Source organism: Vigna umbellata, chromosome 1 (genome assembly GCF_029865625.1).
Source record: "Vigna umbellata cultivar VRB3 chromosome 1, Vumbellata_1.0, whole genome shotgun sequence".
NCBI lineage: Eukaryota > Viridiplantae > Streptophyta > Magnoliopsida > Fabales > Fabaceae > Vigna > Vigna umbellata.
The window spans coordinates 21633515-21648652 of NC_142165.1; the positions used below are offsets into that span (position 1 = coordinate 21633515).

At 36.3% G+C, this 15138-nt stretch overlaps 2 protein-coding genes across 2 annotated transcripts; both read right to left on the reverse strand.

Annotated features, from left to right (window-relative positions):
• Window positions 1–4454: 4454 nt before the first annotated feature.
• On the reverse strand, window positions 4455–5957 carry LOC124836905 (uncharacterized). The gene is made up of 3 exons (XM_088100305.1): window positions 5856–5957; window positions 5653–5728; window positions 4455–5299 (listed from the first exon to the last, which is right to left on the reverse strand). Exons 1-3 carry the CDS (start codon window positions 5901–5903, stop codon window positions 4620–4622), a joined length of 804 nt encoding a protein of 267 aa, XP_087956431.1. The 5' UTR covers window positions 5904–5957; the 3' UTR covers window positions 4455–4619.
• Window positions 5958–8659: 2702 nt separating this feature from the next.
• LOC148204908 (uncharacterized) lies at window positions 8660–13908 on the reverse strand. Its single transcript, XM_088109498.1, has 5 exons — window positions 13816–13908; window positions 13589–13642; window positions 9081–9134; window positions 8935–9006; window positions 8660–8817 (listed from the first exon to the last, which is right to left on the reverse strand). Exons 1-5 carry the CDS (start codon window positions 13891–13893, stop codon window positions 8695–8697), a joined length of 381 nt encoding a protein of 126 aa, XP_087965624.1. The 5' UTR covers window positions 13894–13908; the 3' UTR covers window positions 8660–8694.
• Window positions 13909–15138: the final 1230 nt, after the last annotated feature.

The following is a 15138-nucleotide window of genomic DNA, read 5'->3' on the forward strand; positions in this document are numbered from 1 at the left end:
ATACTTGACTAGGCTGGAATTATATATCATATATCTACTTCGTTAAGAGTTTTTTGAGGTTCATTAGTTGGGCAGTATTAACCGATATTCTTCCAATAGGTTTTGCAAGGCTTGAGAAGGCTAAAAGGTAACAGTGACAGAAAGGCAAAAATGTCTGCTGAGACTAAGGTTGTATTTGACCAGCTAACTGAGGATGCTATGAAGCTGATGGAGAATGGTGAATACAATTGAGTTAATCCCTCCGGGCTTTGTAGATATTATGCATTGTGTAGACATGTAATCATTTAGATAGGCTGATGAGACTCTATGTCATGCGACTTGTTTTGATTCACTGTTTCTTTAGTTGCTATGCCTACATTATGCTTAACTTTGGCTCCTTGACCTTTTTCGCAGATGTTTATCATGAAAAGCGAGAGGTTTTTGATCGTGAAGCGGGTTAATGTTATACACTATGCTTTATTCTACTTATATTATGTTTTGTTGTTTCATTATGTTTACATTGTTAACAACATGATGTAATATGCTGTTTGATTTTATAATTTATTTGATTTAACTACTTGGTTTTACTATTATAATACTGTTCAACTTATGTTGTTATTATGGTCATGATGCAAGATAGAACTTATTGTTCTATTATCAATATCATACATGGTGTTTGTTTATTCTTAGTGTTTGGAGAAACTATCTTTGGGCCTCCATATTAGTTAAGTGTTGGATTTTGGGGCAGGTTGTTTCTATTCAGTGTTGTCTTAATTTTGATAACATGTAATCCTTGAAAATTGTTTAGGTATATGATGTTGTTGTTGGAGACATTGCAATTGTAACTAACCTTACAAGGATTGTGGATTTTTCTCAGGCTTTTGCATCATCTAGCCTTGTCATAGTGGCTCCTAACAACAAATCAGGATCAAGTGCTTGGGTGTTCCTCAAACCATTTACAGCAGATATGTGGTGTGCTACGACTGTCTCATTTTTTGTGATTGGAATTGTTATATGGATTCTTGAACACCGAGTCAATAGTGACTTTCGTGGTCCTCCTAAGAAGCAAATTGTAATTATGTTAATGTACGCCTTTGTAGCGTCATATGATAACCTTTTACGGCCAGTTTATTAAATTTGGTGCAGCAATAGGTGCCCCAATGTTCATCTTTTGTTTAAGATTCTAAATCCATTTAACGAGTTATTGATGATTTGAATTAATGCAGTATAGAGTAGGAAGTAACTCCTAGGTCGTCTCTAAGGACCAATATTGCGGTTCAGTCATAGATCACACACGAAAAAAAGGGGGGGTTTTTTTTGGATTGTTTTGCAAGGAAAATTAAATTAATTAAAAGTTGAAAGTTAAAAACAATTGACAAAATTATGAAAATTAAAAGTTGAAAGCAGAAAACCGAACGGTTCTAACCAGTGTTAAAACCGAACGGTGATATAAAAGACCGAACGGTCCAAAGCACAGAACGAAAGGTTGAAGTATAAATTGCACAGAAGTAAAAACCGAGCTGTAATAACATTGAGACCGAGCGGTCTCCGAAAATGGATTTGAGCGAACGCTAAATACCGAGCGTCCTAACCGCACGGTTCTTATAACAAGGCCGATCGGTTAAGGCAGTAAATCAGAAATGAGCACAATAAAGCCGAACGGTAAAAGCAGCTTAAACAGTTAATGAAAAGGACGAACGGTATTAGCTGACCGAACGGTATGAAGATAACAGGCAATGGAAAATGATATTGAAAACTAAACCAAACACAAAAACGATCGTTAATGACCGAACGGTACAAGAATATTCATTCATCAAGCTAAAGGTACCAAGACCAGAGCTAAACCAGAAAATAAAGAATCAACCGAACGGTTAAAGCAGCAAGGTAAAGACCGAACGTCCATACTGTGACCGAACGGTAGATGTAAGTATTGAAGGAGCCATTCGATCTCTAACAGACCGAACGGTATGAAAATTAAGAACGAACGATCGATAAACAACAAGCACGAACACAGAGACAAGCCGAACGTCATAGAGCAAATAAAAATCAGATGAAAGATGGACGAACGATCTCTAACAGTGACGTTAAAGACCGAACGGTTTGACAGGCAGAAACAGTAAACGCGCAGAATTCAAAACCAGCAGAAACGCAATTGCAGGAACAGTAAACTCGCACAATAAAGCTATCAGTACAAACGAACGTAAAAATTAAATTGCAAACAATCAACAACAAATGGCAGACACACAACAACACAGATCAGATTTCAGCAGAAATTTAATCGCATCAGTAGAATAAAATTGACAATTCAGTAACAGGAAATTAAATCACATTGTTCATTCAAATTAAAATTCATTACAATACAGAAAATTAAATTCGAACCGTACACCTCAAATTGCTAAATGTCTACTGTGCCAATCACCAACAGCTCCTACTGCCGTGACTTCTCCTCGGCTGGAACTCCCTATGCACCTTACAGCACCTCACGGCACCTCTACTCTCATACACCAATCTCACTACATTACATTATCTGGAGTTCAAAACTAATCTACTGAACTTGGAGGAGAAGAACCGAGAGCCTCCTCCCAAGCGTAACCCTCTCACTCACGGCCTCTCACTCTTTTAAAGCCAAATTCTCAAGTCTCGTTCTGGTGCTGCCTCGTGCGTTTCCAGCCAGGTTGCCATGCTGTTGTCTCCCATTAGCAACCTTTAATGAATTTCTTCCATCACTCTTTTGCTTCTCTGTCAGATAAAGCCATGTGGGGCCCTCCATTTTGTTTACACTTCTGCATGTTCTGCACACCATCGCTGCCCATGCTGGAATAAACAAGGTCTGTGTCAGCTTTCCACTTCTCTCCCATCTCAACATGTGCATCCAATTCGGCTGGACTTGAAGACGGTGTGTGTTGTCGTTGCTGCTGTTTGATGCAGCTGGACGTGAATGCTTCCAAAGTTGCAGCTCCCAAGCTTCTCATGGGCGTGCTGCTGGAACTGCTAGACGGATGGGGTGTGAATGAACAGAAAACGGAAACTTAATACATAGTATTCATATTCAAGCACAATGAATTTAATTTAAACTCTCTTTAAGAAATGCCAGATATTTGAACTAGACAGGAGGTGACCAACATGACAGTAATCCCCAAATCAAAATAACACAAAATTCAATGTATAATAACACTACACCAACACAAAAACTGAAATTACATTACACCAACACAATCAACTAAAACAACAAATTGAAAATCATAACAAACATTGTCAGCATTTGTTAAACCACGACAAAAAAGAGAACAAAAAATAATAGTCATTTACTAATTCATATAATTCGTGCCACATAAAACAACATTTTCTAACACTCAGGGTACAGGAACAGAACTGGTACCTTAGGCAAAATAAGTGGGTACCTGGGTGCCAGTTTTTGCACACCAAGGCCAACTACGTCCATCACTCTCATTTTGGTGTGGCTTGTTTGTTTTCCCTCATTTCAGCTACTTCTAAGTAATTTGGGAACAATTCTTAACATTTTATTAACAAATTCGTCTCGCATAAAAATACATTCTCTAGGACCCTTGGTTCACCAACATTACTGCTACCAAAGCCGAATGAAGTGGGTTATTGGGTTGAAGTTTTTGACAGCAAGGCCAACTAGGTCCATGACTACCAATCGAACAAAATTACAGCAATGTAAGATTAACCAAAGAACTTGTATAAAAATGAGTAACAGAACAACATCCACTTGGGAGACGTTTCATACATAACCAAATCAAATCCAAAAACAACATCATCCATGTATTCAACATTCATTGCACTGACAAATCAAAAAAGAAACCAACCTTGAGTGAAGACCACGTGTGGCGGTTGGAACAGAGACGATTGCCTAAGGTGTGGGTGGGACTGACAACCCGAAAAACCCCTATTTTTGGTCCACCGAACAGCCCAAACTCCGGCGAACCTCCCGCGGCACTCCGGCGGCACTCCGGGACAGGGATGGAACCACCTGGGACGAAGCGACACCAAAACAAGCCACACCTAAGTCGCTGGGCCGGAACGGACGGAACACGATGCCCTGTTCGCTTCGAGCGCTCCACGTCGGACCTGCGGCGCCGTGAAACGGAACGGGTTGGAGGGGTTCGATCTCTCCGACACGGCCTTCAACGTTGAACGGCGGCACTCCGACAACCACTCCGTCTCTCTCTCGCTCGTGAACCCTTTCTCCAACTCTCTCGTCTCTCTGTCTAGGTCCCCAATGTTCGCGCCGCTTCTCTCTCTACGAAGTTCGAATATCATTTCAAATTTGAAACGCACACCCTAAACTGCCCGCGCCCGTCCCTTGCCACGTCACAGTTGAAGCAGGTTTTCTCAGAATGGAGCAGCTTTTTCCCTTGAAAACGTGGACCTCTCAAACGCTGACACGTGTGCCGTGTTCAAATGTTGTCAAATTTGGTTGTTCGAGTATCATTTTCCTTAAAACAAATAAATAACGTGCATTAAAAAGAGCAATAAAGGAAAAAAAATTACAATCTTTTTCTTCTTATTTTCTTACTAAAGAAAGTGTTAAACTTTGCAACTGCAGTAGGATTGCAAACTATCTAGGAAATAAAATAATAATATCCATAGTACAACACTCTCTTTACTATCAAGTCTCACATAACAGAACACCCATTGACATTTTCATCAATGAAGATCTCAAAGGACACCAACGGTGCTGATTGAAAGTGATGACAATCTTGGTCCAGACCAGCCCACGTGTAGGGTGAAGATGGAACGTAGTAAGAAGGATACAATCTGTTATAAGCTGCAACACCACTTTCTGGATATAAAAGCCAATACTGACGTGTAGGGTTCACATTCACTGGGCCCACAAGATCTTGAAACTGCAATCCAGTGTGTGCAGGTGCACCAGTAGCTGCTTCCACTGAACTCAAACCACTGTTTCCATTCCCACCACCAAGGTGCAATTTTTTCTTCTTCTTCTTAGCAGAGCCGGCACCACCTTCGCTCCGACCACCCTCCGACGGCATCCGGTAAACGGAGGGGGAATTTCCCGGCGAGTCATTGCTGCTGCTTTTTTTCTCACTGTTACACTTGGCAGAAGCATTTTCAGTTCCCTTGTGATTTTCCACGCTCTGTAGTTCTCTAACTTCATTTTTCTTCTTCTTCTGCTGCTGCTGCTGCCCATTGCCGGAGATTTTCCCGTCATTCTCCGGCCAAATCTCGGCTTGTTTTCCGGCTCTGACGAGCTTCCTGAGAAGGGTCTCCACAGCAACACTTCCAGTTACTGTTACTTTGTTCAGCTGTGGGTCTATTGTTGCAGTGAAAACACCTACAAAGGGGAACCTTTTCTTTAGAATTCAAAATGAATCTAACTTATTTTTTATGCACTGTTTTGTCCCTTTCGTTAGACAATTTGGGATCTGTAAATTTTTCTTCTTTCCTGGTTCAGAATGCTATGTTGGAGTAATTACAACAGTGCAATACTCCTGCATGGGAAAAGAAGAATGCTCTCTGTAGAGTAAGAAAAAGTGTACGAAAAAAGAGTTGAAATAAATGAAATCCGAAGCTGGATTTGTGTTATGTTTTTCTAGCATATAATTGTGCAGTACGAGTACTTTCATGAGTTTTCTGGTGTAAAATTCTGCTTTCATACTTTTTGTTCAAAGAAATGTGATATAGTACCATCAATGCTCTTCAGAACTTTCTTTACTTTCCTCCTGCAACCTTCACAGTGGATTGAAACTTTCAAGAACCATGTCTAGGAGAAGAAGCAAAGAGAGTTAAATAATTAGTTTTAGTAGATTAAAGAGGGCAAATTTGAAGAGGAAAAAACATGCATCAATTACTGTGTAAGGTAAGGTGGTAGGTAGTAGTAGTAGTAGTACCTGATAGTTTAAAGGTTGTGCAGCAAGTTGAGGAGGTTTTGCAGCCATTGAGAGAGGGAAGTGGAAGTAGTGGTTGAAAGTTGAATTGAAGGATTGAAGGGATTGAAGAGTTGTGCACTTGAAGTGAATGTGGGGCATGAAAAAGAAAGAAGGGTAAATGCCAAGAATGTACTTGGAGGTGTGCACTCTGTTGGGGAGCAAAGTGTGCAGGCAAAGATGATTCTACTACAACCTTCCTTGTTCAAGTGTCATTTTCCTTTTGCAATAGAGCATGATTCTACTACAACCTTCCTTGTTTTTTAATATCTTCTTGTTGATGTGGTAGTGGTCAATTTTAAAACAAGAGTAGGATACTATGAAAAATAGTGATCCTTACTTTATTTTTATAGGCACTCGTGTACTGTGATTATTGTATCCACTGTTTCTTTTTCTAGGCTTGCAATGTTTGGTTTATTGTCTCTTATAAATGTACTACTAGGCTTTTTTTTCATCTGCATGATATTAGTTTGTTGTCTGTAGGAGGAAGCTATCCGTTATGCTTATAGATAAGATTCTTTTTTGCAACTTTGTTAACTTCTTCATAAATCAATTGGCATTTCTATCATATCTTTTTATGAATAGTAGTAACCATCTTTTAGATTTTATAATTTACAGTTTAGATTGTTCTTAGCTATTACCCCAAGTTGGGTTACGACTAAGTTATCTTCAGTGTGCCTTCAGAAACGCATGGAGCAAAATTTAAGGTCCTCAATGTTGTCTATAACCCATTTTCTTATGTTTTTTATGAAGAAAAAATAAAAAGGTATAAACAAAATACTCATCTTTTATGTACATAAAAATCACAACGTATTAAATTTCTCGGTGTCACTAAACTATTTTAATATTTCATAGTTTGACATTTGGGGGATTCCTCTATTGTAGGAGGCAACACAGAACAAATAAATAATGTGATCCAAAAGTTAAGATAAAGAAAAAGTGAAGAATATGTGTGCCGCTTAACAATTAAGAAGAAAAAAGGGGCCATTCATTACTTATAGTTTGAACAAATATCAATTCATTTCACCAAATTTACTGGCAAAGAAAGTAATAGACTTGTGTGTTATCAAGTAATCGATGAAGGAAGTGACTGCAGCAAGATGTAGGTGGAAAATGTCCAATCTAAGGCACTGCAAGATGAGGAAATTTAACATAACCCCTTGAACATTGGTTACAGTGTACTTTCATCTCCAGTGTCTACATGCCACATCAAAATCTTCACACGAGGAAAATCAGCATGTCATGTATTTTCACCTTAGAATGACATTGAAACCCAACACTCAAGCAATGCACATGATTCAGGTAAGACTTGACACACTACCTGATATTGATTTGCCATATGGAAACAACAACTCTCACTATAGTTATCTATCAAAACTAAACACAGATATTTGTGGTAAATGTTGCTGTTTTGGTAAATATTTTTGTGTTAAAGTTTTTCCAACTGTTCAGCGTGCAGGACTGTGAAGAAATTATCTCAATACCTTAAATTATTGAATAGAAATACAGTAATAGCTCTGTGACTTTATGTTTAGAAAATATTAATATAGTATTGCGTTAGAAATAAGTCAGTAAAATACAAAGTATAAACTTCATCATGAAAAAAAAAAAAAAAAACGAAGTTTTTTTCAAAAAACTGGTATATAAAATTGAAATATTACTGCAAATGTCTGGTTAGGTAATACATTTACAGCAGAGTTTTAACATGGTGAAATTGGAGGATGACTAGGACTAGACAAAAGCAATGGTTCACTGCCCATCCAAAACTGCACTTTTCCAAAGCATGAGGTAAGCTTGTTAAGACCTTATAATAGTAATATGTAGTAATATGGTAGGTAAACTCAATAAATCGCTTCGCCTATCAAAGAGTTGAGACCTTCTAAAGCTTTTACTTTCAAAAAATTCTTTTGGTCTTAGTCTTCAATTTTTTTATGTCAAATTCGAATGTCCATTTTCAAAATTTTAAAAAAAAAATTTATCGTGAAATTTTAAAAGTGAATAAATATAATTATTTTAACTTTTTAAAATATATTTAATACATTTTATGTTAACATTTAAATTGTTTTTACTATTTGACTCTATATTTCTATTTCAACGTCGAATGAAAATCATATTTGGTATGTTAAAAATATTTAATATAATTAAATTAAAAACACAAATGAATGAATTTTAAAAAAAAACATAATTAATATTTTTTTAACTGTTATCTTAAAAAAAATACCATAAAAAAGTATAACATTTACCTTTTGTGTATTGAGAACAAATATTTGATATTTCCAAAAATAATGATGATTTATTTATAATATATAAAACAATGATGATTTAACCATACTTTCCTTGGTCACTCAAGTTATTGAAATAAATCGACTTATATTGTTTGTTGATTAAGTTATGAAAATCGCTTGTTTATCTAATTATAATGATACTTTGATAATATTTTAAATTATTTACTTATCACTCTATGATTAGTTCATATTAATATTTATGATTATTATTATTGATTATAAAGTAATTTTGAACTAATTACATAATGATACGTAAATGATGTTAAAATATTATCAAAAAATATTGTCAAAATATCGTTATGCTTTGTTATACTTTATCTAATTCAGAAAAGCAACAAAAGCATACCGCAATTTGTACAAGTAAAATAGATTAGGAGGGGTAACGGGAAATTTACCATTGATTTAAAGTTCTATATTACAATCAATAGTAGTAATGAAACACATCAAATATCTAACAATACTGCAGAGTCATTCTGCTTATCCAGGGTGTAACACTAATACTCCAAATTAAAGGCCGCTTAATTTTCAGCTACTTCAATGTTATTATCTTCTCCTGCTACCACCTCATGTTCTTCTTTGTCAACTTCTTCAATCTTTGTCTCCTGTGCTGGAGCATGCTTGACGTCTGAGGCATCCTGAAGCTACAATCATTCATTGATGTTGGTGCATTTAATAAAAGAAATACAACGTCATCTGGCAAGAACTTTTCAAAAAAAGACCCATAAGTTGTAGAGTCAAATGATTCTTCCAAGACTTACCCCCAAGTTTCTTAAGCTAGCAGTAACATCCTCTTGTTGCTGCTGAAGGGTAGCCCTCAAATCTTGAAATTCCTGATTTTGATTTCATAAACAAAGTTTCAAGCGACAAAACTTAGTTGACAGAAAAAACTTAAAAGCATACTTACTACTCGAAGTTGGTCCACTTCAACATTAAGTGTTTTCTTAAGTTCTGACAGCTCCTGCATGAAAAATGAAAAGCCATTAGAAGTTACATATAAAATTAGAGTGAAGCTGAAGTAACATCCAAACCAGCAATAATAAAAAGAGAGTTCGGCTACGTATCAATATAACCAGAAAAACACGAGTACAGTAAACCTATTGTTCATTAAATCTTTAGTTATAACTACATGTGTGGACCGTGTCTGAACTAAGCAAAATAATGATAAATACAACCATGGACCATAAAAAATCTTTTCATTTACGAAAGTTGAGCAAATAAATGACGTGTAAATGCATATCCACCAGCATAATAAAATATCAAATTTCTTGTTGGTTGTTCTACTCTGAAGGTTAAGTGTATACGCGCATCCAATAAATGGATTTTTCACCAACTTACTACACTTAGAGAAAAAACAAATATATTTTAGGTCCTACATAGTATACATTTATTACACACTATGAACTTGGTCCAATAGAAAAAAAAATGTACTAGTTACACAAAGTTCTTATGAAACTACTATGAAATAACTTTATCGGCCATCAATCATTCTCCTCCCATATCTGCAATGCCAAAGGTGCACCAAGTCTTCAATAACAGCATTCAAGAATGCTGATGCTATTCGTGCAACTGTGTGTTTGATTTGATTTGAGGGCGTAGAACATGTATATTTGACATGTTCACTTCCATGATTAATCCTCTCTCTAAATGGATTTTCTGGTTCATGACTACATATTAATGCCATTTTTAGACAGGTATGTGATGATTATCATATTTTTCTTCTGAATATATGAAATGTTTTTCTACTGGCTATATAAGGCCATGCTGAGGAAACTCAGTTGTATAAAGGAATATCATCTGTCACTGGTTCAGCTACCAGGTAGGAACCCGTAAATACAGTCTGAGGATAGAAGATGCCAATCTCATAATCCAGTGCCAAAATGGTTTGCCATAATATAATTCCTTTTTTGAACGAATGGAAAACCATTTTGACTAGCAGAGTAACACATAATATAGTATTGATCCCACTACTATTTATTCTCAAGTACTCAAACTTATTTCTGTCAGAGACTTTGCTATCAATTTTAGAGATACAAAACCATTTCTGGGTTCGTACTGGGAAGGTTATTAGTCCTTCACATGATATCAAAGTCTCTGGTCAAATGGTAGAAGCTCAGATTCTTCATGGTTAACATTTAGGACAAATATTGAAGGACCCATCCATTCTCCACATTTTATTAGCCCAGCCCCATTCTCAGCCCACCCACAGCCCCAGCCTTGCCACTGCCACAGCCCAACCCCAGCCCCAGCCCCAGCCCCAGCCCCAGTCACAGCCACAGCCCCAGCCTAGCCCCAGCCATAGCCCAGCCCCGGCCCCAGCCTAGCCCCAGCCACAGCCCAGCCCCGACCCCAGCCTAGCCCCAGCCACAGCCCAGCCCCAGCCACAGCCCCGGCCCCAGCCACAGCCCCGGCCCCAGCCCAGCCCCGGCCCCAGCCACAGCCCCAGCCCCAGCCATAGCCCAGCCACAGCCCAGCCCCAGCCACAGCCCAGCCCCAGCCCAGCCCCAGCCCAGCCACAGCCACAGCCACAGCCCAGCCCCAGCCCCAGCCCCAGCCAAAACCAAGAAATAGTGGTGAAACTACTATGAAATATAAGGATGAAATTGTAAATTACTTTTAACGACTGAATATAATATCTTCAGTCTTCATACATGTTCTTGGAATTTGGGCTAAGAAACTAATCCAACCTCATAGAATCAATGTCAAAGGTAAGGGCTTTCCACGTCCTGTGAAGACTATATGACACAGTAGCTAACTCGGAAAGCACAATCAATAGTTGTATGACCACCGTTTTAAATATGATAATACAACCTGATTTTATACTTGACAGAAATACTAAAAAAACAACGAAAGGAATTACAGATAAAATTGAAGTCATGTTTACGCACACAATCACCATCAATATAGAAGCAATAAGAATATAGTAAAAATGTAAAACAATGGAAGATGATGGCATAATGAATAGAAAATAATATAGCAAATTAGATAAAAAAAAATAGCATATAATGTGAACTGGGAGATCTAAGGAAGTAGAATGAACAGAACATAGGATAAAAATAATCCTATACAATGTGAAATAATAAAGATCAAAACAAAGGTAACTTGGTTTGAACGAGGATTGAGTGTTTTCAAATCCTCAAAACTAAAATTTGTGAAACCAGAAAAGCTCCTGGTTTTACCGTAGACATTCTCCACCGCAAAGGAACTCTTGCATTTTGATACATGAAGCAAGGGTCAGGACATAGAATTTTTCTTGGAACAAACATAGCTTACAAAAAATAGAAGTGAAGTAGGACACTATAAAAATTGGAATTTATTACACAAGAGCATAGAAACAAAGGAATAGAAAAGGGAGGGAACTTAAGGAGACGAATAATGAAACAGAAAAAGGAAGATCAAGAGAGCCACATAACATGACTTGTAATATGTAAACGTGAAATGAAATACGGAAAATGATTGGGAAATCTTGTTAAGATGAACTAACAAATCCAATGCCGTTTAGATTGAGAATAATAAGTTTGTGACAGATGTAAAATCTAGTATAGATTATCTGAATATCACTTCTTTACAGCGACACTCATGGGTGCACCGTACCAACTCCAGAACTCCTTACACTTGTTGAAAGCAATGGTTCACCAGGTGATCTTAGCATTTCTAGCATTGACAGAAATCAAAATACAAACTTCAGTGTAGAGAAGGATAAGAAGGCCAAGGCTTAAATTGCAGACCCAAAGGTTTCCTTTCAGATACACAATAGATTTGGCACAAGAAATGCCTAATCAAGTTAATTATAAAATTAAAAACATATGTTATGTAATTGTCAGGCGAGTGTTGAAACAACCAATTGGTACATTACAGTTGTGCCATTTCCCACGTCAGTACATGGTTATGCATACCCAATATAAGCATTTAACCACACATCAACAATGAGTTGATACACACATGGAACACACCAAATAATTGCCTTTAAAAGCACAAAAATCATGATGCACCCTAAATGAAACTTTATTTGATCAGAATACAAGTGCTGACAAAGAAAACAAATAACAGAGAAAAATTACGAAAGAAAAAACAAGTTGCTAGTTTTCTACAAGCAAATCAAACATAATAGCCTCAAATGCAATTACAAAAAATGGAAAAATACTGTTACACTATTGGTATAGCTAACATGGAGAAAGACGTCCAGAGTTATTCATGATCTAAAAGCATCTACTAAACTCAAACAAGTTTTACCGTGTTGCTATACTATGGGTCTGTTTGGACATGTTTATTCATAAACACTTTTAGTAGAGAAAAATAAAAAGGAAAAAACAAAATGATTTTCTCAAAAATACAAGTAGTTTATGCACAAGTTAAAAATAAGAATTTAGACAAGCTACACAAAAGAACTTTCACAAATTGGGTTACGTATAACTAATTGTAACTTACAGAAAAACTCTTTTCATTTTTTTTTCTTTCCTAAAAATGTCTAGGAAAAAGTTTGCCCAAACATACCCTATATGATAGGGAATGGTAGACTTAAAATGAACAGCATGAGAGAAAGGTGGGAGTGGAAAAAATGTGATTGTTAAATAAGAATGTGTAACCAATGAGAAAGGACGATATACATATTGATTATACACATACAGAAAAAGAAAACCAGTAAGGTTGGGATACCAATGATAGAGAAAAGGATGAGAGAAGATTAGATATGATAATTTGGACACGTACAAAAAGATCACAAGAGACACGCAAGCGAAAAGAGTAGGTTTTGGCACCACCATAGAGTGGATTGCATGAATTTTAATCCAGTTAAAAAACAAGAACAGGGAAACCAAGAAGAACTTCGGAGGAATTTGTCAAGGGAGACCTCCTGATAAATATTTTCTTGAAGCTTTGGTTAATAACTGAGTTGAATGTTGTCGTGCGATATGTAGTCATCCTCATCCAGTATGATACAACTTGGTCCCAAAATGCCATCTTCAAAACTACACGAAATCATGGTTTAAATTGTGGGTTGCAATCGCAATGGGGACTGCGGTGTAAAGGTGTGTTTTGTCACCACAGCCATATTGCAACAGCAATTTACCACAATGTCAAAGACCAAGACGAAACTGCAGTTCAAAACTATGTCTGAATTTCAGGTCGGCAATATACGTTTAGAAAGAGGAAAAAAGTTGACAAGTTTACATGACATTAAAAAAAATAAAGAAAATTCAGTTAAACATTAAGTTGGTGATACTTTATCATCTCTTTAATATATAATAAATTAAGCCATAGATTGTCTATACCAGAATAATCAATCATTTAATTTCTTCTATTTCAAGAATACACCCAAACACGCAAAGAACTCCAAGGAATCCTTTTCAGACGACACTATAAAGCAAAAATGCAGTGTTTCGCAAACATGGATCAATCATCATCATCATCACTTACATCGCGATAGACCTTGACTTGTGTATCTAATTTAAACCTCCAACTTTGCAAATCCTACAAATAGATCCAAAGAAACAAATTAAAAAAAAAAAAAATCAGCAGCAGCAGCAAACCAGCAGGTAGAATAGTGAACTATAATCTTCATAGCTAACAAACAATGCACAACTAAGAAAAAAAAAAACCTGTTTCAAACTCTGAAAGTTTAATAAGAAAAAAGAAACACTTACATTTGAATAGAAATGTTTAATAAGGACATTGGAGGAAGAAGTTAGTTGTCCAACTTTCGTGTCAAGTTCTCTCTTCATCTAAGGGAAGAAGAGATATGAAATTAGAGATGATGAAGAAAATGCTTGATGATTAATAGAGAATATCTTAATGTAAGTATTGGAATTGATTCAAAGTTTTTCCTTGCCATGAATCTACAGAGCTTTGAAATCTTCTCCACATCGCAAATAGGTCTCTATTTTTGTTTTTTCGAATAAAACTATATCTTTAACGGATTTTGATATATGTTGAAAGATGTTGAGATCCATTTAAGAATCCAACGTATCTTTACATCCGTTTAAATATTACTAAAGGGTTTAAATATATTTGAAGGATAAAAAAGGAAGGGTGTTACTCCCTCCACCCCCACACGTCTCTTCCTCCACCTCCCCAATTTTCTAAAATGTCAATTATATCCTTCTAAAATGACAATTATATCCTCAAAAGTTAAAATTTTTTATTTTTATTATTTTAATATTTTAATTTATTTAAAACTTCTGATTTACTTCCCTCTGCACCTCTTCCTCTCTTCCATTTTCGTTTACCTTTCTCTCTTCCGTTAAGCTTCTTCTCCACCTATAACAAATTCATATTTTAACAAATTCATATTTTAACAAAATTATTACGTTTAAAAACTAACCATATATAACATTTAAAATTATAAATTTAAATATAAATTACTGTAAAATAAACAAATAAAATAAAAACGAAACGTAAAAGGAACACTGCCTCTGGACGGATGACATCCTTCAACGGATGTCAACATCCGTTCAAGGCAAAACGGATTAAACGGATGTCGACATCCGTTTTGCCTTCAACGGATGTTGACATCCGTTGAAGGATGTCATCCGTCCATAGGCAGTGTTCCTTTTACGTTTCGTTTTTATTTTACTATGTTTTGCGGCTCATGCAAGGATTATAGGCTTGGATATTAAAAGGATTATTGGAAGTATGAGAAGGATTTAGGGTTTAGGATTATTAGAAGGATTATGACTACGTACCTGGAGAGGAACCACGACAAGGACACTACACCATAAACGCACTGCACCACGTACTGCACCGAGAACAAGAAGAAGATTGTTTGATAATTCTTTTCACGATCACCAAGCTTTGTAGAAAAATATTTTACTCATACAAGAAACTACGTAGGTTATCAGTGAAATATGTTATAAATGAATAAAATTAAAAAACAACAATTTTAAAAATAAAATTTTACTGAGGGGCAAAATAGTAAAGGAAAAGTGGAGGAAGGGGCAAAATAGTAAAGGGAAGGTGGAGGAAGAGAT

What these genes read in the sequence shown, in the direction of transcription:
- LOC148204908 (XM_088109498.1), bottom strand. Translation starts at nt 13,893, where the DNA reads ATGAAGAGAGAACTTGACACGAAAGTTGGACAACTAACTTCTTCCTCC. An exon ending in TTAAACATTTCTATTCAAAT is followed by an intron (nt 13,643 to 13,815) that starts GTAAGTGTTTCT and finishes ATCTATTTGTAG; the next exon opens with GATTTGCAAAGTTGGAGGTT. An exon ending in AAGTGGACCAACTTCGAGTA is followed by an intron (nt 9,007 to 9,080) that starts GTAAGTATGCTT and finishes AATCAAAATCAG; the next exon opens with GAATTTCAAGATTTGAGGGC.
- LOC124836905 (XM_088100305.1), bottom strand. Translation starts at nt 5,903, where the DNA reads ATGGCTGCAAAACCTCCTCAACTTGCTGCACAACCTTTAAACTATCAG. An exon ending in CACAACCTTTAAACTATCAG is followed by an intron (nt 5,729 to 5,855) that starts GTACTACTACTA and finishes TTCTTCTCCTAG; the next exon opens with ACATGGTTCTTGAAAGTTTC. An exon ending in AGTTCTGAAGAGCATTGATG is followed by an intron (nt 5,300 to 5,652) that starts GTACTATATCAC and finishes TCCCCTTTGTAG; the next exon opens with GTGTTTTCACTGCAACAATA.